Source organism: Corvus cornix, chromosome 19 (genome assembly GCF_000738735.6).
Source record: "Corvus cornix cornix isolate S_Up_H32 chromosome 19, ASM73873v5, whole genome shotgun sequence".
NCBI lineage: Eukaryota > Metazoa > Chordata > Aves > Passeriformes > Corvidae > Corvus > Corvus cornix.
Genome location: NC_046348.1, coordinates 4,005,456 through 4,028,168, shown reverse-complemented (window position 1 = coordinate 4,028,168; position 22,713 = coordinate 4,005,456). Strand labels below are relative to the sequence as shown.

At 50.7% G+C, this 22,713-nt stretch overlaps 1 protein-coding gene across 3 annotated transcripts; it reads right to left on the bottom strand.

Moving 5' to 3' along the window:
- Nucleotides 1–6,697: 6,697 nt before the first annotated feature.
- On the bottom strand, nt 6,698–18,516 carry P2RX1 (purinergic receptor P2X 1). Of its 3 annotated transcripts, none has more exons than XM_019287705.2 (13): nt 18,200–18,516; nt 14,768–14,915; nt 14,291–14,362; nt 13,793–13,862; nt 13,193–13,289; nt 12,870–12,950; nt 11,502–11,643; nt 10,288–10,418; nt 9,581–9,671; nt 8,849–8,914; nt 8,125–8,217; nt 7,564–7,611; nt 6,698–7,310 (listed from the first exon to the last, which is right to left on the bottom strand). In XM_019287705.2, the coding sequence occupies exons 1-12, from the start codon at nt 18,334–18,336 to the stop codon at nt 7,567–7,569; spliced, it is 1,173 nt and encodes a 390-aa protein (XP_019143250.1). In that variant the 5' UTR covers nt 18,337–18,516; the 3' UTR covers nt 6,698–7,310; nt 7,564–7,566. The 3 variants fall into 3 exon arrangements, with proteins under 3 accessions (XP_019143250.1, XP_019143249.1, XP_010400825.1); XM_019287704.2 differs by having other exon boundaries at nt 6,698–7,247; XM_010402523.3 differs by having other exon boundaries at nt 6,698–7,244.
- Between the last annotated feature and the right edge of the window lie 4,197 nt (nt 18,517–22,713).

Sequence of the window (22,713 nt, the reverse complement as noted above, 5' to 3'; positions counted from 1 at the left end):
GGGGGGGAGGCTCCGTCCCCGGGGGTCGCCCCGTTCCCGGGGGCCGCTCACCTGCGCGCGGCGCCGCCGCCGCCGCTCCCGCCCGCCCCGCGGCGCCGCCGTTCGCGCCGCCCGCCCCGCATTGGCCGCGCCCCTCCCCGCCCCGCCCGCGCACGCGCCGCCCATTGGCTGGAGGCGGCCGCGCCTCCCGGGCGCGCGAGCCTGTGGCCGTGAGGGGATTGGGGGGGGGGAGCGGAGAGGCGCGGGGTTTGGGGCAAAAGGCAAACAAATAATCCCCAAAAACCCCGACCTTTTTCTGTGGCGTGTGGTGTCCAGCCAGGAGAGCATGTGGGGTGCGGGCTCTTGGGTGAACACACGGCCCTTTTTTGCTAATCACAGAATCAGTTAAATTAGAAAAGACCTCTGAGATTGTCGAGTCCAGCCTGTGACAGAAGAGAACACCGAGAGCCGTGTCCAGAGACGGTGACTGCCCCACCTCCCTGGGCAGCTCGTTCCAATGCCTAATCTGCTTTTCTGCGAAGAAATTCTCTCTAAATATTCCCTGATGTATACCATCAGGAAAGGTGGGACTGACAGGGCAGGAGCAGAGGGCCCGCCGGACCCGGGCTGAGGGACACAGCGTGAGGGACCCAGGATCCTGGCACACGGGTGTCCCCTCACCCAGGCTCTGCCTCTAGAGTAGTAACACCCAACCCTGACCATATATGCTTTCTGAAGTCTTACAGCAACAAGAAGAAATGCCGCACACCAACTTAGCCCACTGCTGTTCTTCAAGGAATTCCTACAAGCAGATGCCCTCTTTGGTTTGACTCATATTTTGACTGTATTTTTCTCTCCTACTCTCTTTTACCTTCTTGACTCGAAGTTGATTGTAACCCTGGGTCGAGGGGTTCCCATTGCACCCAGCAGTGAAGTGTTTGCAGTGGGATTTGTGAAGATGTTGATTTTGTGACAAGTGACTCGTTGGGCTTTGCTGTGACTCCACTCACAGTCAGGGTCCCCCACCAGGAATCCTGGATTTAGCCAGAGAGCAAGAGTTGGATTAAATCCACATCCTGACTCAACTCACTGCAGACTGCTACTCCTTCCTGCTGTGACAACAAGCAGATAGAAATGCCTGTGCTTCCAGTGGGTCTCAAATAATCCTCTGCTTTGGAAACAAATTAATTTCTTACCGTGGGTTTTATAACTCGAAATAACACATTAATAACGCATCTTGTGGTTTACTACAACTTTCTCATCTCAAAAAAGCTTCCCCTATTGTCACTGTGTTGAGAGACGTATCAAAATGTAATTAAGAGTCACTATTCATTAAAACAGCAAAGTCATTGTAAGCCTAGCAAAGACCATGATTTTTTTCATTTACTCATTCTGTAGGTGTTTTTATTACAGTCAGACACACCCTGCTGCTATTTGCTATGTGCATCCAAGTCTTACTTTTCCTGCAGAAATGTGCTTTGTCACCCTGGCTGGTCACAGGCAGCTGAGCAATTCTCTACAGATGAACCGGTTTATTGAGGGCTAATGCCCTTTCACTTCCATCTAAAATATTCGTACATTCTCTTTGCCAATTTTCAGTCAAAACACTTAGAATTGAAATGTTATGTGGTTCAAAGCTCGACTACTAAAGAGTTGCTACATTCAGTGAGACGACCCCTGTTAGAAATATACAAAGGGTTGTGTTTTCAGCTCATCACAGAGAAAATCCAGCAGAGATCTTCCGTGAAAAGGAAGCACTGGGGCAGTGAAGGGCTCTTGGAGCAGCTGAACAGCAGTGTGATAACCAGTGAGAGGATGGCAGGGTCTGCTGCATTTTAGGATAACCAAAGCCATGTAGATGTGGCACTTAGGACATGGTTTAGTGGCAGTGTTAGGTTTGTGGCTGGACTTGATGTCAGAGGTCTTTTCCAACCAAAATGGTTCTATGATTGTAACAGCACAGCGGAGAGCCCCATGACCGTGAATCTGTGCTTCCAAAGCTGTTGTCTTCCAGCAGCTCTGGGTATTAGCTAATGACACTGATTAGATATCATCTCAAGGCAGCCAGCAGCCTGAGCTCCTGGGCTGTGTGTTTGCCATGGTGGACCCTCAGGAAAAGTAAGACAAGTTCATGAGCAAAAGCAAAGCCTCCTCCCAGCCCTGAGTGAAAGCCCCAGCAACCTCCTTCTCGGATGCCTGGAGTATGTGCCCAGGACCCAGGAACGTGCCTGTGCCTGTGCCTGTGGAGGGACTGGGCTCCTGTGGCTCCAGGGCACAAGAGATGCTCTGAAAGACCAAAACATGTGAGCCAAGACACTGACCTGTTTCACAGAGGTTTTCAATTCAATCAAGGAGGGCTTTGCTCATGCAGGGCCAACTCAGCTTCTCTTGAGCAATGAGTGAACCTTCCAGCCTCCTGCTCGTCTTGCCTTAATTATTGCTGAGGAGGTTTTGCAAGGATTTCAGAAGTCTTTTGGACAGATTGATTTGGCTTTGAGATGCTGACGAGATGCTGGCTGTTTGGAAAGTGCTGGTATTTGTCCCCTAAAGATCTGCCTCCTTTAGCACCAGGCAGCTTAAATCACCAGTGATACCTGAAGCACAGTTTAGCGCCAGTATCAAGGTTTGAAATGACCGACTCTGGCAAAGACTGCGAGCACTTGACTTAATGAAATAACCTGGTTGGCTCAGCTCAGTCAGAACCTGCTGTTTCTTTCAGAAAACAAAAAAAGCCCCAAAACAAATAATGTGGCTCAGTTTCCCTTTTCATCATACACAGGTGATTACACTGCAGAGCAGTTGTGGCCAGTGGAAAGAGAGTCAAAGACTCTGATGCTTAGACCATGATGGCTATAACAATGTTAGAATAAGACTTCGATACTTCTGTTCAATAATGATTGAGTGTGGTTTGTTGGTAACTGATTTTTCGCATGTTTTTTGGGTGCAAGGACTGGGAATAAGTTTATTTAACCGGTTCTTGAGTTACAGTCAGGAGGGGGAGAGCTTACATTTCCCCGGGCATGTCACTAGTATGTTTAGATAAAAAAAGATTTAAAGCCATCATTTTTTTAGGAAATCCCTTTGTGGTGCCATAAAGCTGAGCAGGACCCGTGCTTGGTACTGGTAGGCAGAGCTCTGTTAACTGGAGCGATCCTGATTCACCCCTGCTGAAGAGCCCATCAGATGACCGAGCTGTTGCTATATTCATAACCCATTTGGACACTTTCGAATTTTACGCTTTCTAAAATAAGGCAATAAAGCAATTAGAAATAGATAACAGAAGGAGAGAGCACTTCACCAAAGACAGCCAAAAATTATAGTGTGGCATAATTAATACAGGGCTGGCCGCGGTGAAAATGGGCTGTAACAACCGCGCTGTCTCCAGGAGAGTGGCTGCAGGCTGAGCTGCAGATGTCAAGTGCTCGAATGGCCCAGAAGCTCCTTTTGCCACCCAGCACAGTCTGGCCTGAAAATGCCCAGCTGTGGGACAGAAGGAAATAAAAGCATCCTTCAGAGCTAGGAGGATATGCATGTTCCTGCCAGTCCTTCGCTGTATGTCAGCCAGAGGATTTATCCAACTGAAAACATGCTCCCACAACAAAAGAGAAAGGGAAATAGTGTAACCAGAAAGGCAGGTGGTGCTTTTTTAGGGAAAAATCCAAGAATGTCCTAAGAGGAGGACTGGGTTAAAAATAACAGGGAGTCTACTGTGCCAGAGAAAGAATGAGTGGGCTTAAAGATAGGAGAGGTTGCACAGGAAAGGAGTTATCTACTTCTTGAGTGTTACTCATTTTAATTTGCCATGTTACAGTGTCTGGAAGTGCCAGGTGGAAATCAGGGCCTCATTGTGCTGGGAATTGAGCACAAACATAATGATTAAATGTTGCCAGCTCTGCAGAGATTGAAATGTAATTCCTCATCTCTGCAGAATCACTAACCAGCATAATTATTGCCAAATAAGTTTTTCTGTAATTGCTCTTCTGGAATATCTGTGCTACTTGATTTTTTTCAAAATAATCCTGCCTGAGGGAGTGAAAAGATATATCTGTACAAGGTCCAACATAGTAGCCTTTACAGATAACAGAAGCTGGTCAGAAGCAGAAAATTCTCACTACATTTAAATCCATATTCAAAAATTATTTGCTTGTATCTTGGTTTCCATTTCTATAAAATGGGAATAATCACACTGCACTCATTGCTTGCTTTCGTCATCTGACATCCATGATCAAGGCAAGAGTCCTCTGTTAGACCCTTGGAGCACTGACACCATCACATACAAGGGCTTGTTACTGCTGATTGCAATGATTAGGGATAAGCTGGATAATACCTATTCCTTCTTGTGTGTTTTCTGGGACAGTGTTTGAATTGCTGAAAGTTTCTTTTCTATTAGTATTTTTCTATTAGTTAATAACTATGCAATTAATCAAGGAGTTAAAAAAAACCACAAACAACCCAACCCTCAACTGATCACAGCATGAATGGGAAGCAACACAGCAAACTGTCATTGACGGGGTCTTGACACGATGACCAAATCCCTTTAGGATTCTGTAACTCTTCATCTTGTTGCTCAGAGGCCAGAGAGCAGCAGGAGACACTGGCCACATCTTAACAGCTTCAAATGCAGTTGTTTCCTGGCCACAGTGCAAAGAAGTGGTTCTGCCTAAGAACAGTAAATTCTCCCCTGACCCTCAGAGCAAGATCAGGTCAAACCAGGAGGACAAGAATATGATCCTGCTGGTCACCCACACTTCCTCACTGGGACTTGGAACACCAGGTGTCTAAACCTGTCAGCATTTCCATTTGTGAGGCTCTAACTTTTAACTGTTGTGTCCTATCCTGCATTCAGTAACTTTGTGTGAGTTTGACAAAACTAGAAGGCACTGGGAGGCGGCTGGGAACTGCAAAGCTAAAGTAGAGCATCTGTGCCAAGGAAAGCTCCTCATGGGGCTGAACAGAGCAGCCCTTCCTCCTTGGTCTCCAATCCCTCAGCACCAGCTCCAGCCCCTCTGGCAAAAGAAGGCATGAAACAAGTGCCATGGGCTTTCCCTGCCTTTTCATACAGCAGAGGGGACCAGTGTATGTTAAAATCTGACACTTGTTCAGTTTCCTCCAGACAGCCATCGATCTGTTTGGCACCCACCTGGGAGCCACAGGGCCTGGGGCCCCTGGCTTTGAGGAGGAGCTTGTCTAGGGGGAAAGAATTAAAATTGCAATATCTCGTTCTGCTGGTTGCAGAAATAATGAATGAAAAAAGAGCAAAGAAAAGGATCCCCAAAGACTGTGCATTTTAAAAAAGAAGTTAAAGAGATGAAAAGAAATCCTTCCATGATTTTTAAAGCAGCCTTGGGACTTTTAGGGATCCCAGCTCAGAAGTTTAGAATAGCAACTAGAGAGGATCATTTACATTTTTCCTGATTTCGTATTCTGCCTTTTAATTCTTCCTAGGAAAGAATAGGGGCTTTGCATTACAAGCAGCTTGAAAGATTAAGCATGCAGAAACACCCTGCAGCTTTACCTGCAGCCTTGAGTTTGTTACGTTTTGACCGGAGATTGACCCGGTGTAAGTGGGTGCGAAAGGTTACCTGAACACTCTCGCTTCGCTGTCTCTGGAAACTGCATTTTCCCCAGGCACGTCTGCGTGAAATGGTCTTGCAGTCCCCTCTGCTGGTGGCAGCTTGCTGGGGAGCTGCACCGCAGCACCACATGGGACCGTGCAGTGCTTGGGTGCTGCAGGAGAGTCCCCGGGGCTGGGGATCCCCCACCCCAGCTGAACAGGCACCAACTCCTCCAGAGACCAGGGAGCTTTCCCTAACCCTCTCTGCATCCTTAGGATAAGCACCTGGCACCTCTGACACAGGATGGCAGCACAGGAAAGGGTGAAAGAGTTAACCGTGGATAACCTTACACAAACCCTCCCTGCCTGTGAAAGCTGAGGCATCCTGCTGAGAACAAGTTATCTACCCCTGCAGAACCTATGGCTTGAAGGTATGGCTTGGAATGTTTGTTGAGCTTATGACCAAATATTATTTGCATCTGTTTATGGCACATTCTTGTGTCCCTTAGAGCCTGGAGCAGCGCTCATGCAGGCTCTGGCAGCATTACAGCCCTACAGCTTCTCCACTGACTTTTCCATGGCAGCTGGGATCCACTTTTGAAGAAACCAAAGCAAAATTTTCCCTAGGGAGGTAAAAAAAAGACATTCAGAAAGGGACTATGCAGAAAGTCAGTGTTGATGTGTCCTGGAGAATGGAACAGACAGGGCCAGCAGCACAGGGCAGGGTCTGCTCACAGGGGTGTGGGGTTTGAGCACAGCCCGTGATGTCCAGCTGCACATGATGAGTAGTCCAAATCTTCTATCAGAGAGGGGAAATTTAGTTCCTGGGTGCAAAGAGCTGGTTTGTGAGGCTGCTGCTGAGAAAGTCCGTTCTGACCAGCTAACACTGACTGGTGTGGGCAGTGGAGGCAGAGCTGGCACAGGACAGCAGATTGCCGTGGCCAGCAGTGCGCCAGCACTCCCTGACAGCCAGCCTGTCAGAGGAGGAAACCCAAGTGACGACTCTGATAACAGTCCTGGCTCGTGGCAGGAGGCCCAGGGGCCCTGCACGGGAGGGCAGTTTCTGAAGGAATCATCACTGATGGGATTACTTTGCATGCATAGGCCCTCCAGAAACCACTGCCAACACCGTGCTCTGGGGCAAGCATAGGCACCACAAAGGGATGTAGTAGAAAAACTAAAGCTTTATTCTTTTTTAATAAAAGACATCCTTACAAAATAACCATTTTTTTCCAAGGCAGAGGGGCTGGGTATGGTTCCTGCCAGCACTCCTTCCCTTCCCTTCCCTTCCCTTCCCTTTTGAATCTGTCCAAGGGTGCTTCTGGGGAAGAAATGGCAGCTGTGCTCTCCCCAGGGTCTTCACGTGCAAGTGCCCTGGCACGACCCTGGCACACCAGGCAGGGTGCAGTGGGAGCCCTTCTGAAGGGCCTGCAATGCCAGCAAACCCAGTGCCCTGCAGCAGGGCTGGCAGAGGGCCCCGAGATCCCTTAGTTTGACCCATCCACAGCATTGTGGCATGTCCCACCAGAGGCCATGTGCTGGGTCGGCCAGCCCCTGCCCTGGCTGCAGGGCACCACCTTCCCATGGGCTGGTGCTGGACACTGCTCCTGCTGGCCTGGGGCTAGCCCAGGGAAGTGACAGGGGATGGCGACTGAGTTTTATGAGAAGAGGAGGAGGAAAAGCGGTGCAGGTTTGTCAGTCAGTGTGGATTCTGCTGAGAGAGAGGTGCACAGTGATTTCTGGTGTCTTGCCCCCGACTGCCCTTCTTCAAGAGATGCTGCCATCGAAGATGTGATGTCAGCCCCACATCCTGTATCCATTGCTGCCCCATGCAATTGCTTATGCTGGGAAATGCTGACCCCACATTAGACATTACAGCCCACAGCTCAGATCTCCTCCAAGCCTCCCTGGAGCCCTGCTGCCTTCCCTGAAATCCTCCTGCCTTCCCATGGGCCGTGGGATAGCCCCAAGACCTATAGTCCTCATGCCTGCCAGATGTATGCTAGCAGGGCTGGGGAAACACCACTCACCTCTCACTGTGTGTTGTCTGTCTCCTTTTCCTTCTTATGCAGCTTCGACTGGGGGTTAAATGAGAGAAAACAAGGATTCTTTTACAGACCTGCTCCTTTCTAATGCCAGGGAAAAATGTGATTGGGGAGCAACTCCTAACCCCCAGTGTATAAGCATATTTTCAGGTGAATTTGAGAGGAACTGTTTTTGTGTCCTGTTAAAGGCCATGAAACATTCCATGGTCATGGAGATGTTCTCAAAGAGCAGAAAAAGAGACATTTTCTAGTTTGTTAAAGCACTGATCTTCCGCTGCTTCCCTTAAAGCAATGCAAGTGCTACCAGATACCGGAATATCTGGGGTTAAAGGGAGAGAATAAAGTCATTAGCAGTGAGTCACACAAGATCTCAGTAATTTTGGAGAGGAGATTCATGGATCCCAGTCTCCAACAGTCCCAAGGGCTCAGGAAGGCGCCTCGTTGCCCCTCAGCGTGGATGTTTGTGTTACAGCGTCATTACTCATGCACACATCCACACACACCCCCGCAAGAGCCTCCGCAGGGCAGGCACTCGCTGTTACTTACAGGCTCCTGTTCTGCATATTTGAATTTCTTCTGCTTGTAATAGTCTCGTCCATGGAGAAAATGCAGCAGGAGCAGGTCACAGAGGACAGAGGCCTTAAATCAAAGTGCAGTTAGGCTTGGAGTTGCCCTCTGAGCTCACCTAGACTACTGTGTACTTCCAGTTTGTCCCAGTTTGCCCCACAATTTAGGGTCACTTCTGCTTCATCCCACAACATGGCGGTTGCTGAAGTCTCCAAATGTCCATTTAGGACAGAAGTGAAGTGTGCTGTGTTCAATAGTGGGTGATTTAAGTCAACAGAAATGAAGTGTTTCTACTTTAGGTAAGTGCAGAACACAATACCCTTTGAGCCGTGCCCCAGTCTTTAACGACGATAACCAAATAGGATGTTGGGTTCCTGTCCTGCATGAAATACTGCCCATCACCTCCAGACCCCCTTCAATGCCAGCTCTAACTTGAAACTATCAGGATACCAAGACCTGCCAAGAGAGCCAGCCTTCCCTTCATCAGCAGGGCAGAATTCACATCAGCCAGGGACCAGCAGGAATCTATTTTCCTGAGCTAGCAAGGCAGGAGAGCACCTCATTTCCCCCCTTTGCCCATCCTCTGATTCCCTGAGCAGTAGCCAGCATTTCATTGCAGCTCAAGGACACTTCCCACGGATGTCACAGGCAAGAAGAATAATTTGAGAGTCTCCATATAGAGGCTGGAAATATCTGAACTTACCACTCCAAAAATACCAATTCCAGAGCCAATTGTGGTCATGGTCGGGATGATGTCAAATTTGCCTGCCTGGATAAAGTCAGAGAAAATAGGTGATAAGTTACAGTCAGACCAGGGGAAAATAAAAGGGTGCTCTAGCTGTAGGTGGGGCTCGGCAAAAGTGCCTCGCAGCAACCCAAACAGCAACCACAGCACACAGGGAAACAGGAGCTGGGAAAGAACTAGTCAAACAGAAAAATATTGTAGGTTGTTTTTAGGCTGAAATAAATTGAAGTTACTTTTCTTCCTGTATTTTTAATATAAGAAACCCAACCAAAACCAAGCAACCAAACAAAAGTATACACTTTGAATATTCCCAGTGGGAACATAATGAGGAAAGCCTTCTCTCCCAGTGGGAAGAAAAAGACAAAATAGAAAAATGCAAATGTTCAGCTTTTGGAAATATCAGTAAAAAGTTTTGAGTTTCCACAGGTCCCCCCCACTCCCATCATGAAGTTTTTTTGACAAAACCATTGACCAAGCTGCAGCTGAAAGATGTGACATATAAAACACGGTTTCCTCCTCTCTTCCCTTCCCCAGTACTTCCCAAGGGTTCCTGTGAGCGGGCCAGCACCCGAGGAAAGCACTCATACTAGTTTTCCTGAACCCATAGGATCCTGGTGCTGTGTTACAGAGCTGGTACCTTCCCAAGGATATGGCACTGCTTTCCCAGGGATCCAGGGGATCCACCCTTACCTTGCCATTCACCAAAATGTCGAGCCGGATCCCAAACACCTTGTAGAGTGTCCTCTTTTCCATCCCACCTTCTTTGTAGTATTTGGCATATCTGTGCAATTGGATGGTGAGTGTTAATGGTCTGCCAGAGTGTCTAACAGCCCCTGCAACCCTACAGCATCAGGATCTTGGACACAGATCTGGGAATGTGCTATCACAGACCTGCTCCTGACCTTCTCCTTAAACCCCCTGAAGGAGCTGGGCTGTTGGCACCTCTCCTCTCTGTGCCTCAGTTTGCCTGCCTGCAGGTTGGAGTTTCACCTCCTGCTCGTGCTGTTTGATCTGATGTCCCCAAGTCCTGCACGCTGCAGATATTGATGCAGCACTAGTGACAGCGTCACACAGAGGAGAGGACAGAGACTGTGCGAACATGTGAGATGATCCTGCACCATCTCTAGTCTTTCAAGGGGCTTCCCAAAAGCTCAGCCAAGCAGGAGAGCCAGCAAGGGGGAGGAGATGGAAAGGAAATAGGGTAATTTTGAAGCCAAGGGGTGTATTACCACTTTTCTCATGCCATTTTAAAGAGCACTGGTACTGCTGTCTGGCCCTGCAAGGGTAGTGAGTATTTTGAAGAAGTCTCTGACCTTCCACCATCCCTTGAGCGCTGTGGGAACCTGAAAGCTGTCACTTCTGAATTATGCCTGGAGAATTAACAGATGTTTCCTTACCTGAAGTTGAACCCTGGTGAAACGTTACTGTCGTCATTGTAAAGGCCATGGAACTGGTAAATGGGTTTGCAGTACCGCAGGGGCCAGTCGAGGTCACAGTTCCAGTCTATGGTGATGCCCACCACTCCGCCCTGCAGCCAAGAGTGGAGTCATGGGCTTGCCCCTCCTTGGACCTGGCCCACACAGAGAAATGTTTTCCCTCCTCATACATGTCATCAATGCCATGAGGTGTCCTGGCTCAGGACCCTACTGCTGCCTCAGCCTTCCTGGGCAGCCTTGGCTTTGTGGCCTGTACATAACCCCTTGCAGAGGCTCTTGTTTCTGCCCTGAGTGCTGGATACACAAATAAATTCATGCCCTCTTGTTCCTGATCCAAATCCTGTGCCCAAGGCATGGTCCTGAGAAACAGTGCTCACCACAGATCCCTTCTGGTCCTCATGGGACAGCCTTCCCTTACCTGATTTTGCCCAAGAGATTGCTCAGGAAACGCAGGAGTCCCTCCTGAGCTCACTCCAGATTGTAAATAGCTGTGCCCCAGAGGCTTGTATTTTTACACCTTTAACATATAGAATCTTAGAATGGTTTGGGTTGGAAGGGACCATAAAGACCATCCTGTTCCAAACACCTTCCACTTGGCCAGGTTTCTCCAGGTCCTGTCCAACCTGGCCAGGAATGGGGTGGCCACAGCTTCTCTGGGCCATCTGATCCAATCTATGCAATACATGTTCATATATGCAAGCCTCTGATTTTATTCAGTGCCTGGCAAAGCTATCACAAGATTCTGCAGTGCAGAGGGAGCAGATAATCCCACACGCCAGACTGAGGAGTGTTGGACAAAGCTGCATTTTGGAGCCTGGGGAAAGGCTGCAGTTTGCACTGTGCAATGACCAATATTTGACCATCCAGCTGGGACTTCCAAGCTCAATCAGATGGGATTTGGCCACACAGATCTAGTTATTCATTGCTCAAATTAAAACAAACTGAACCCTGGGATTTACTGCCAGTGGGTCAAATCTTCTCAAGAGTTTCCAAGAAAGATGTAAATATTAGGCCATGTCCAAGGAGATTCATAATCTCTATGAGATAATTCTGACACTTTTGTTTTCTCAAGCATTCTTGAGAAAACAGAAAATCATCTCAACAGCTGGGGATGATTGCACTGCCAGTGTCCCTCTCCCATCAACAGCAAAGAACATCACTTGAAATTGAAGTACCTTAACAGCCAGAAAGGTAAAATTCTGACCCGATTCCTTCACTATGTATCCCAGTTCGAACACAGGACATAAGGAATCGGTGACTTTGTGATAGGTGCATTTCTTCAGGTACTGCTTGGTAATGCTCTCAACTAAGTTGCGCCTGTGAATGAAAAGAGAGTGAGAAAAATTCTCAATAATACAATAATTTGGGTGGGAAATAACCTCTGGAAGTCCCATGTCCAATCCATGTCCCTCTCCCATTCACCTGCCAGCTTGTCCATGGGCTCTGCTAGGCAATGCTCGGAGCACCAACAATTCTTATCTGGGACACCTCATGGATAGTGAGTGTATCCCACAGCTTTTACATTTAGCTGGAGTTTGCTATCTCCTATAGCAAGGGTTAAAAGGAAAGGAAAACTTCTTGCCTTCCATCCCACTCTGCTCTTTTGCCTAAAAACATCCTCTCTGTGAAGCCTATGGTTTTGTAAGACCTGTGCCTTGCTCAACCTCATCCCGTCACTGATGCTCAGCAGTTAATTGTCAGCAGTGATCAAAGGCAGGAAGTTTCCCCACAGCCCAGAGGGGTCTGGCACAGCCCCTGCCACAGCAGCCAGCCCCGCCGCCCTCACTGCCAGGACCTGCTTCCTCTCTGTGTCCTCTTCAGCCTGCCCTTGCTCAGGGCACCTCTGCTTGCTGCTGGGGGGATCCCCTCTCCCAGCCACCTCTTGGGGTGCAGTGTGAGGTCAGCCCAAGACTTTGCCAAGAATGCCAGCTGCCAGGACATTTAACCTTGGCTGCAGCACGGGGACAAGATCAGCTTAGAGAGAAGAATCCGCTGTCTTCAGCACAAATAGCTTCTGTTAATTTGTTTCAAATCAGATATATAATCGGTGCCATCACAAATCCTCTTATGAGTATGCCTTCAGCCAGCAGCACTTCCCCCAGTGCTGCCAGGAAGGGGCCAACCCCACCCTTTGCTGAAAGAGATCGAATCTGTGATGTTAAGAGGGACTCTGGGGCACCAAGCTTATCCTGGCCATGTAGTATTTTTATGTTGTCTTCAGAGAAGAAAAATGAAGAATCAGAGAAACTATATTTTCATGTGCAACTTGTGAGGGTAACTCAGGAGAGGTTAATTCCAGAAATCTTTCCAGTAACTACAGCTACCAGGTGAAGTGGGACAGACTTGGGAGGGAAATGTCTCAGTTCCTATGAGGTAATCTGGGGTTCAGTGAAGTGGTTAGAGTAGTTCTGGGATCCCTGATGAGGTATGCAATCCTCTATACCAAGCATCCAGTTACATCCATCCAGCTAAACCCATGGTTTCCTCTGAGGGACACAGCTGGAGGAACTGACCAGGAGCCAACCCCCCAAACCTCTCCTTACCTGGACACCTTGAACTTAGGGAAGGTGATACTGTTCTTGATGAACAAGGTGAACTTCTCTGCTTCTGACAGTAGGGCAGGGCTGAAAAACACAAGTGTAGACATGTGTCCATCACTTGGCTCTCCAGGCTCTAGAGAAAGCCCCATTTGGTAGAAATTCACCCAAACTGGGACAAGCCACAGAAAAATGGTGGTCTCATCCCTTCCCTTTCTGGTCTTTCATGACTCAGGCTGTCCTAGCCACATCCCATAGAGCCCCAGCTTGGTCTGCCCCACACCAAGTGCATCTGGGGTGGGAAAGAGGGCAACATCATCATTCCTTACCTGGGAACGTGGTAATCGACTTCAACAGGACACCAGCCAAAGATCTCACAGGTCTTCACAGTGTTGTTGTAGTGTACACACTTGCCAGTCATGAGCCCTGTGGGAGAGACAGCTGCTTACACCCCTGGATCCTGTGAAATCTCAGCCTCATGCTGGGATGGATGGGATCTGGCTGGGGCTTCTGCTTCAAGGCACAAAATGCTCAAGGCTTTGGCACCGTTCTAAAACAGGAAATTAATTGTGGCCTCTCAGCTCAGGGCAGTGGTTTCTCTTACAATGCTGTACAGGGGAAGAGCTGGGGATTTTTCTTGTTAAAACACACCTAAGAAAATGCTGAGCTGATAAGAGGACAAGAGTTTAGGGGAAATGGCTTAGTCCTGATTAATCTTTTGTTGGCTGAGCTGTTTGCAGCTCAGGTATCTTTCAAAAGAGCACAGCTGGACCAGCCCAGGTGGAAACTTCAACCAGCATGTCAGAGGCTTTTCCTAAACCCCTGTCCAAAGCATGTCCCCCAGTCAGGTGACACCCCAGCCAGGCAGCTTTTCTGGGTGCGTCTCACCAGAAACACCAAGGCCGGTGCCCCGGGGCCGTGCGCCGTACCTTGTCCCTGACGGCTGTACTTCCCTTTGCTGCAGTCGCTGTCCCGCGTGCACAGCCCGGCATCTGGCAGCTGTTTGGAGAAAGCAGCCACCTCTTAGCATCCCACCCTGCAGCTTCAATCCCTCTGTCCCTCCTGCCTCACCAGGCAGAATTTTCCTAGAGGGATACACTGCTCAGAGCCTTGTCCATACACTGCTTCCCAACCAAGGCTGTCCAGATACAGCAGGAACAAAGGGGCAATTTATTCACTCCGGGCAGATGTTTTCATTTAAGCCTCAAGTCTGCTCTGCCTGATCATCTCAAAGGGAAGAAAATTTAAATGGATGCTGCCTGTTTTTCAGCAGAATAAAAGTCTTCACATAGCACACAGGAGTCAGGAACAATAATATGGGGCCAGGCTCAGGCTTTTACTAAACCTCCCAATGTCAGGAAAGTCTTTCCCCACAGTCCCCCTGAATTACAGAAGCTCAGCCCACTGAAGGAAGCCAGTGCGTTTACCTCTGGGCAGGTTCCTTGTTTCTGTCCAGGAGTGACAATGAAGTTGGTCATCACCACGAACGAGTTGTCCCCCTGTGGAGAGACAGCCAACGAGCTCACAGCCAGCACAGGGTCTCCTCTGTGAGGAGCCTGTCCCTGGATGGGGACCTACAGTGCCACCAGCCCCAGGGACAGTGGAGGACCCTGCTCACTGCCTGAGATACTGCTCCGGAGGCACCGGAGGATCCTTGATCCTTTTGGAGGCAGCCTCAAATGGGCCTCCTCAGCCATAGTGGGTCCCAAGTACCAAATGCTCCCCAGGGAGAACCTGGGCAGAGGTTTGTGATGGGAGCAACCTCCTTTCCACCACAGGGACACCCTGTCATGGTTAGCCCCATGGAAAGCCTATGCTGAGGACCCATCTGCACCCCAGCACATGGGGAAAAGCAGCCACAGGGACAAAAGCAAATTCCTAACCCACCCACCCTGACTCCTTACCTGGGGTGGGAAAACATAATCCACCACATCCCAAATGTGAGGACCCAGGACACTCTCATTGGTCAGCGTCAGCCCTTTCAACTTCACCGAGACCGAGCTTACGATGCTGTCCTGTGACTGGTAGCCCTTCTCGTAGAGGAACACCCACCTGGACAGGGAAAGGTGGCAGGGTGAGCATGGCCACCAGCACTCCTCCACTGGGCCCCAATTCTCAGGGCTCACTGGGGCTTTTTCTACCAAGTCTCACCTGAGGAATAATTTTCCAAGTTTCCTCCTGCTGGACGTGGGACATGTTGCTGAACTTTCCTACCCTTTGCCTGAGGCATGTGGTAGATGCAGGACCCAATTTTCATGCCAGGATGGTGTGTTTTGGGGACTAGGACACATTTTGTGGCTGAGGGTGTGTGAAGGCAGGTGGAGCACGGTAGCCATCAGTGATTTGGGGTTAAAGCCTACAGTAGGTTTGCAGCTTGCTGGTCTCAGTGACCTACCCAGACACTCCTGATCTCCTGATCCACTGCAGAGGAACTCTCCAAAAATCAATGCCTCCAAGGCCAACACAGGGCTGAGTCTGGACGTGGCTCACATCCAGAGCCACTGTTCCCCATCCAGCAAAGGGAATGTGGAGCCATGGCCCCGTGTGCAAGAGGGCTGTAGGAGCAGGGTTAGGGACACTGCTGTGGCCGGAACAGGGCTCTCTCTGCCTTTCTCAGCCCATCACACAGTCATTAGGGCAGGCTCCTGACACTATTTAACCTACAGCATAAACAAGCTGCTGCTGGATTAACTCAGACTCAGGGAGACTATAAACATGGGCAAGCAACCATTTCGGGTAGTGCTCCCGGCGGCGCGGAGCATTCTCGGCACTAAAAAAGGAGCGATCTGGATTTTGTCCCCACTGCCACGGGCATCAGTCCCGCTGGCTGTGACAGAGGCAGCAGGCTACCCGTGGGACGGCCCATGACACCAGCCTGGCGTGTTAACCTCGCCTCTGACACCTGGCTGATGGGCAGAGAAAAAAATGGAGAACCCCAGGTGCTGCCTGGAGGTTTTCTATTTGGTGCTGGACCTTGTGGGGACTTCTCAGGGAGGGAGCTTTTTAGCTTGCAGCCCCATTGGCATCCCAGGACTGAGGGCAAGAGGACCTCTGCCAGGGATGGCATCTGCTCCAGTGCCTGGGGATGGGAACAGAAATTCAGCACTGCTGCCACCCCAGCTGGGACACCCAGCTCCAACATCCTCCTCCAAGGCAGAACACCGTAATGGGTTACACTGGTCACAGTGGGCATCTTCCCTGATGCCCTTGGAGCTGCAGGAGGCTGTGAGCTGGGCAGAACATTTTCCTAGATCAGCCTCCAGCACAGACTCTGCTGCTGACCTTATCCCCCTCTGGCAGAGCTGACTACGGGCACACAGGGCTGGGCAACCCCACCTCCCCTGCCACAAAGCCAAGGTCAAGACAAACAAAACACCATTTCCCCATGAAGCTGTAAATGCTGCAGTGAGTCCTGACCAGGTTGTAAAAGTCCCCTGGTGTCACTCCCCAAGCTCTCTTCCCTTACCAGCCTCATCCTGCGGCTCAGCCCGCAGCTCCTTGCATGCAAGGTTTCCGGAAGTGGAACCCAGAAGGCACCCAGCATTGCCTGCACAGCAGCGATACTGCCTTATCAGTTATCAGAGGAAAGAGGTACTGCTTCCCAGGGGTGACATGGGGTCTCGCAGGGGAGGTGGCCCCACTTGTGTGCACTGATGGCACTACCCATGTCCTTCCAGCAGTCATGCATTGGCACACATTTCCATGAGCATCCCATGCCTACTATGAAGGAGGGACAAAAGCTGGGAAAACGGTAAATAAATACACATTTGGCTACCAAATTGGCTTTCAAAGGACAGAAGATCTCAGGCCTTGTGGCTTGATGAGGGCAGCAAACTGGGGGCCAGTGTTGTGGGCAGGGAACTGGGAGTAGTGCTGTGGGACAGGAGCTGGGGGCAGTGCTGTCAGCAGTGAGGGGATGCCAGGGGCTGGGGGGGCTGTGGGCAGCTGCAATCATAGGTAGCCCCTTGCTAGAGGAGCCTGATCCCCACAAGCCAGGAAAACCTTCATACCAGATTCCTCCCCTCTGCCACTGTTGCCCCTTGGCTGGTTCTTCTGCTCCCTTCTGGTTGCCTGTCTCAGTTTAGCCAAGTTGCTTAAGCGACGTTTCCTTAGCTGCTCTGCACAACCTTCTGTGCCAGTTCCCCATCCACAGGAGTGGCTGGCCCTGGCCACATTTGGGACTGGAGCCCTGGGACTTCACAGGCTCAATCCTTAGGAAAAACAAAGCTGCTCCCAGTAACACAGGTGCAAAACTCTTTGCAACAAAGCATCCTTGAAACTTCAGCTGCAGTTTTGCATGAGGATTACCCTTGGGAGCCAAAGCACTGATGAGCAGGGTGGGACCAATGATCCCCTGGGAAGATTTTCACTCTTTCCAAGGAGTCTGTGCTAAAAGGAGGGATGGGCACCTCTGCTCCCCACAGCAACTTGCTTGCACTGAGCCCTGGGAGCCACTGCCTTTCCTTTTCATGTCTTTTCATGAGACACTCTGCACCACAAAAATTCCCAGATTTTCCAATTCATGGCCACATACCCCCTTTCCCTTCAAACCTCTTGCCCTGGGGCCCTTCCCCATGAAAGGGTGCTGGTCTCCCTGTAGGGCTGAGTCCACAGCAGCCATGGGGCTACAGCAAAGGCTTACCAATCATTGCATTGTATAGCATCGTCTCACACTGAGGGGACAGGGACCGAGTCACTGTGGCAGGAGCAGCAGTCCCGGGGCACCTGAGGACACACATCCTCACTGGGTTCTGATTCCGCCTGCTCCACTCGCTGCCTTTTTTAAGCAGTTGCCCTTGCACTGCGTTTGCTTTTGGAGCTGCCTCCCAGAAGCAAAGCAGACCAGGAATTTTGGAGCCAAGCTGCGTCTCAGCTGCAGCATCAGAGCGGTGAACAGGGAGATTTATGGCCCTGTCTTGAGCTGCTTGGGTCTCACAAATCACTGCACTGGCCTCAGATGCCTCTTATTTAATACAAATGAAAATAAAAATAACAACAGATTCTTGGGCCACCGTCCAGCAGCTGGAGCAGGATTTGGGTTCCCTTCAGTGAGAAGATCGGGCCCCAGTGTGCAGAGCAGGGCTGGGCAGGGATGAGCCTCCAGCCTGCACATACAGTAGCTTCTGGGGAGGATATGGGGACTAACTGCCATCTAAAAGAGCCATGGTGTGACACTGGGCTGCATGGGGGCAGCCACAACCAGAGGGATGTGAAGCCATCAGCAGTAACCCCCCTGCCCTGGGATATAGGGGTTATAGAAGCCTCTCTCTCTCCATTGCTTTTTAACCCATGGCAAAGCATTAATTTTAGGAAAGGCAGGTGCTGGGGAGCCTTACCCGATGATGTACGCCAGGACGATGAGCTGGATCAGCCGGAAGGTCAGTCCCACCTTCTTGTTCCTCACCAGCACCATCCGAGGGGTGTCATACTCGAAGAGGAAGGAGGACACCTTGTCCATGCACTTCTGCCCCATGGCTGCGCCAGGGCTGTCCCGCAGCCTCCCGGCTCTTCACCGCGCCGTGGGTTGGGCCGTGCCCGCCGCCGCTTCGGCAGCTCCTCTGCTTGCAGAGGAAAAAAAAGAAAATAAGAATGCTATCGGCGTGGCTCTGTGCACATCTGGGCTGTCGGGTTTCCTCCTCTGCGCAGGGATGAGGCTTCCTCTTCCTATAAGCTCTGGGCTGGGAACAGCGGGTGCCCTACATGGTCTGGGGGTGGGACAGGGTGTGGGAGGGTGCAGGGCCACCCCGCTGCCAAGCCCAGATGCCACCAGGACGAAGCCATCTGCCCGTGAGAGATGCTCCCTCGCCGGCAGGGTCCTTCCCTGGGGACAGAGGCAGGGCTCGGGATGAGCGGGACCACGAGGCATCCCTGGGGACAGCAGTGGGATGGAAGGTGGGGGTCCCGGGGGAGATTTTAGGAATTAGGATTGGGGTATCATCTTTCCTGCCACAGCAGCCACCTCAGGCTGTGTGTCTCGAGCCCGTGTCCTACTCTGTCTCCCAAAAGCTGCCCCAGAAAAAGGGTCGGGAAAGAGAAGAGGGGCACAGAAAGCCCAGCTCAGCAATTCGGAGCTGACCCACGGAGCAGAAAGGCGCCCAGCTTGGCCCCCTCCCGTGGTGAGGCCAGACAGCTGGGGCTTGGCTCGTTCCCAGCACTTGCACTGGGCTGGGCTGGGCGCATTTCGAAGCATTCCCAGCATTTCCTGAAAGGCCCGGCCGTGAGCGGGGCCGGGCGAGCCGGGGTCACAGCGAGGGATGCTCAGCAGGGTACAAATATCACTGAGAAAGGGACTGGATTTGAAAGTGCCAGACTGAAATTTGGGGGCAACAGCCGCAATGGGAGCTTTGAAGGGCGTTGGCTCATTGCTGGGGAAAGCACAGAGGCTGTGGGTGGGGGACCCTGTGCCCTCACTGCATCCCACCAGGCAGCTCCGGGCACAGCCCCTCAGGGGTGAGCTCTGTGCTGGGGAGCACTGGGGCTGAGGGGGGGGCACTGGGGCTGTGTTTCTGGGGGAAAGAGAGGACGTTTTCCCTGGAAATCCCAGCACCCAGCTGCTTCAGCACTCCAGGCAGGGACAGGCTCCATGAGCCCCAGTTCATCTGCTGCCTCCCTTGGCCTCAAAGGAGACACTGGATCTCTGCAGCCACTGAGCCTGGGATAAAGGCCCTCTCTGCAGGAGGAAACATGGAAAAGCTTAACCTGCTGGGATAAATCTTTCCTTTCAGGAATATTTCTTTTAGCAACACCACCTCTCAAGTTCACTTGCTGATTGCTTACTGTCACATTAACCTTTCGACTCAATATACTACAGACATGACAACTGTGAAATAAGTGGAACAAATCAATTATCTTTGCTGGGCAATAGGAAAAACTGGGGGAAAAGCAACTGAACCATTTATCCAAATCTTTTGGGCATGTCATGAAGCCTGATAATCCAAATCAGATGATCCCACGTTGCAAGTGACGTGATGCGATCCCAATGCCCCAGTCCTCAGCAACATGGAAAGCTGTCAGACAGGGAGCCAAAAGCAAATACAAAATGCTGATGTTAACCATACAGATTGAAGGCTGATACTGCTATTGAGCAGAGCAGACAAACCTTATAAGCTTAGATATCTGTCAGGAGAGAAGCAAATAACTTACTGTATGAAATGAGGCCTTTTAGGGAAGGCTGCTCACCCTTGCCAAGGCCATGGGGATAATGAAAATAGGACAGCTAAATTTAACAGCAAAATGACTTGTAAAAGAGTCACTTCTAACCTCCTCTCTGGTACTTGGAGTCAATAAAATGGTTATAGCATGGATTTAGCGAAAATACTTTCCATTGGGGGATAATATGCATCTGCCATTTTATAATGTCTTGGAGCCATGTTGCAGCTGGTAAGTGGGGCTGGACCCTGTCTGGAGTGATGTGGAGAGCAGCAGACCCCAGCCTGGAGCACCAACAGAACCTGAGTCTTCTCCTGGGCAGCACCCAGCATGGGTGAAAAAACCACAGCCTAAACACTTGTGGGCTCACATCTCTCCCACACCCATGCCATCCCTGGGACTCTTTACATTACTTCATCACAAGGAATTTAGTAGGTTTGCCAGGCATTGCTCACCTGTGTGGCCCTGGAATGGTGCCATGGTGGTGGCATGGTGGTGCCAGGTGGCTGCCAACACACCTCCCTGCCTCTGCCACGTGGTTATCGAGGGACAGTGCCCTGCTCGGGCTGTTCAGTTGTTAATTGACCTGCCCAGACAGGGCGGTCGCTGGCCAGAGATGCTGGGATCATGGGGCTGTGATGCTTCCAGCTATGGTGCAGGCACTGGGCTGTCCTGAGGCCAGGCTGGGATGTCTGTTTGCTGTGATAATAAATGCATTATTGTAACACCCAAATAAAAAATAAAAATACTATTAAGAGAAAGAGGTTTTTATCAGCCTGCTGTGTAGGGTGCAGCCTGGGGCTGTCCCATGACCCTCTGCACCAATACCCACACGTAGCTGGGACCTTGGGGATGGTTTTATCTTGGGTTCCCACAGACAGCAACTGGAATGGTGCTGTCAATGCATTCACAGTCATCTCCTCCGAATAACTTTTGTATCTCTTGGCCACTTCCAAGCAGAGCAGGTGGGAGGCACTGGGGGTGCTCTGCCAGGACTGACGAGGTGTGGATGCTGCTGGAGGAGCAGTGGCAGCTTGAGTTCATCTGCAGCAGGTCCTGGGCACTGAGGATAGGTTTGCCCAGGGCACAGAAAGTGCTGAACTAGGCTTGACCGGAGCAGCATGAAAACAAAGGACCAAGTGGGACAGCACAGGGACACAGAGAGTAGAACTGGAAGTGTTCAAGGCCAGGTTGGACGAGACTTTGAGCAATCTGGTCTAATGGAAGGTGTCCCTGACCGTGGGAGGGGGTTTGAATGAGATGATCTTTAAGGCCCCTTCCAACCCAAACCATTCTGTGATTCTGTAACTCTAAAACCAGGTAGAGATAAGGAAAATGAGCCCATCTAGCTCCACTGCCCGTGGGGGGGGAAAATGGAAGCAGAAACAGCAAACGAGGCTCTAAAGCCCCTATGTTTGTGTCTGAGATTGCAAAGACCTAGGGCCAGATTTCCCAAACACTCTTCTGCATCAGCTGGCATTGACTGGTCCCCAGTGCCAGGCTTGGCCTCATCCAGCATCTCCAGCTCCAGCCAGGCCAGATGCCAAGGGCATTGAGGGCTGGTGACCCTCCAAGGGTATCCCTGGCAGTGCTGTGCAGCATTAGCACAGGAGTCCATCTACGGCTGCAAAGGGAACTCCTTCCCCCTGCCCGTTAAATACACTCAGCCTGTGCTTGGGGCTGAGAGAAAAATGCAAAATCTGGTATTTTTAAGGGACACATTTGGAAATGCAAGTGCATCCTTGCTTTGAGCTGGGACAGGAACTGCTGGAGCACAAAGAGGGTTCTGAAAACCTCTGCATGGGGTTCAAGCCCACCCACACCCAGAGAAACACAACTGTGGAGGGCATAAAAGCTACCAGGTATTGCCAGGCTCTCAGACATTGATGGGGGGAAAGAAAATACAAAAATAATAGATTAAGCTCATTACACAGCCCAGACTCATGCTTGGCAGTGTCCAGCACAGAGCTCTGAACTTCAGCACAAAAATGTGTGGCACGCTGCAGATCTGTGGATGGGGAGGAGTAACACAGAGGCAAGATTTAAAATATGATGGTGGGTGCAGAGGGGCCCTGCTGTGGTCAAGGTTGCCAAGAAGAGCCTCTGAGAGCTGGTGGCTTTTCCCAGTAATTTTGGCTACCACAGCCCCCTTGCCCTCACCAGTTGCAGGAGGTGCTTACACTGCACCACTGGCAATGGGAAGGGGAAAGTGGAAAAAAATTGGCAGATGAGAGCAAGCAAGGTTCTACAAAACAGCATGTTCAGTTTTCTTTCCAATTTTAACTTGTCCTTGACCTCTCTTCACTCCTTCCCAGCAGGGCTGGCTTGGCTCTGTACTTGTCCCGTGCTGCAACGCCCTGGCACAAGATGTTTTTGGTGGTACTCACCCCTCAGAAGTGGCATTTCCATCCCCAGTTGCTGTGACAACATATCTCCCTGGAAATACTTCAGCAATAGTTTAGCTGATGCCAAAGCCAACATGAACCCAAGGTGCTGGGGGTGCCAAAACGTGTCAGTGGCCCTGTGGCCATTGTGGCCTCCAGAAATGTGGATGCACATCCAACGTGGGGGCTGGACCTGTGCCATGGACCAGCCAATCACAGGGACAATGGGATTGTTTTGGTAGGGTAACACCTGTGTTCTGAATCATGCCTTCAAAGACAAGCATAGTCCCAGGTGATGGTCCCCAGGGATCCAGGGA

Bases quoted from the DNA above. Each gene is read 5' to 3' on its own strand.
- P2RX1 (XM_019287705.2), bottom strand. From the start codon at position 18,336: ATGGGGCAGAAGTGCATGGACAAGGTGTCCTCCTTCCTCTTCGAGTAT. The intron at 14,916-18,199 runs GTAAGGCTCCCC...TTCCCTGTCCAG, and splicing joins GTCCTGGCGTACATCATCGG to GTGGGTGTTCCTCTACGAGA. The intron at 13,290-13,792 runs GTACGGCGCACG...TCTCTCCCACAG, and splicing joins GTACAGCCGTCAGGGACAAG to GGCTCATGACTGGCAAGTGT.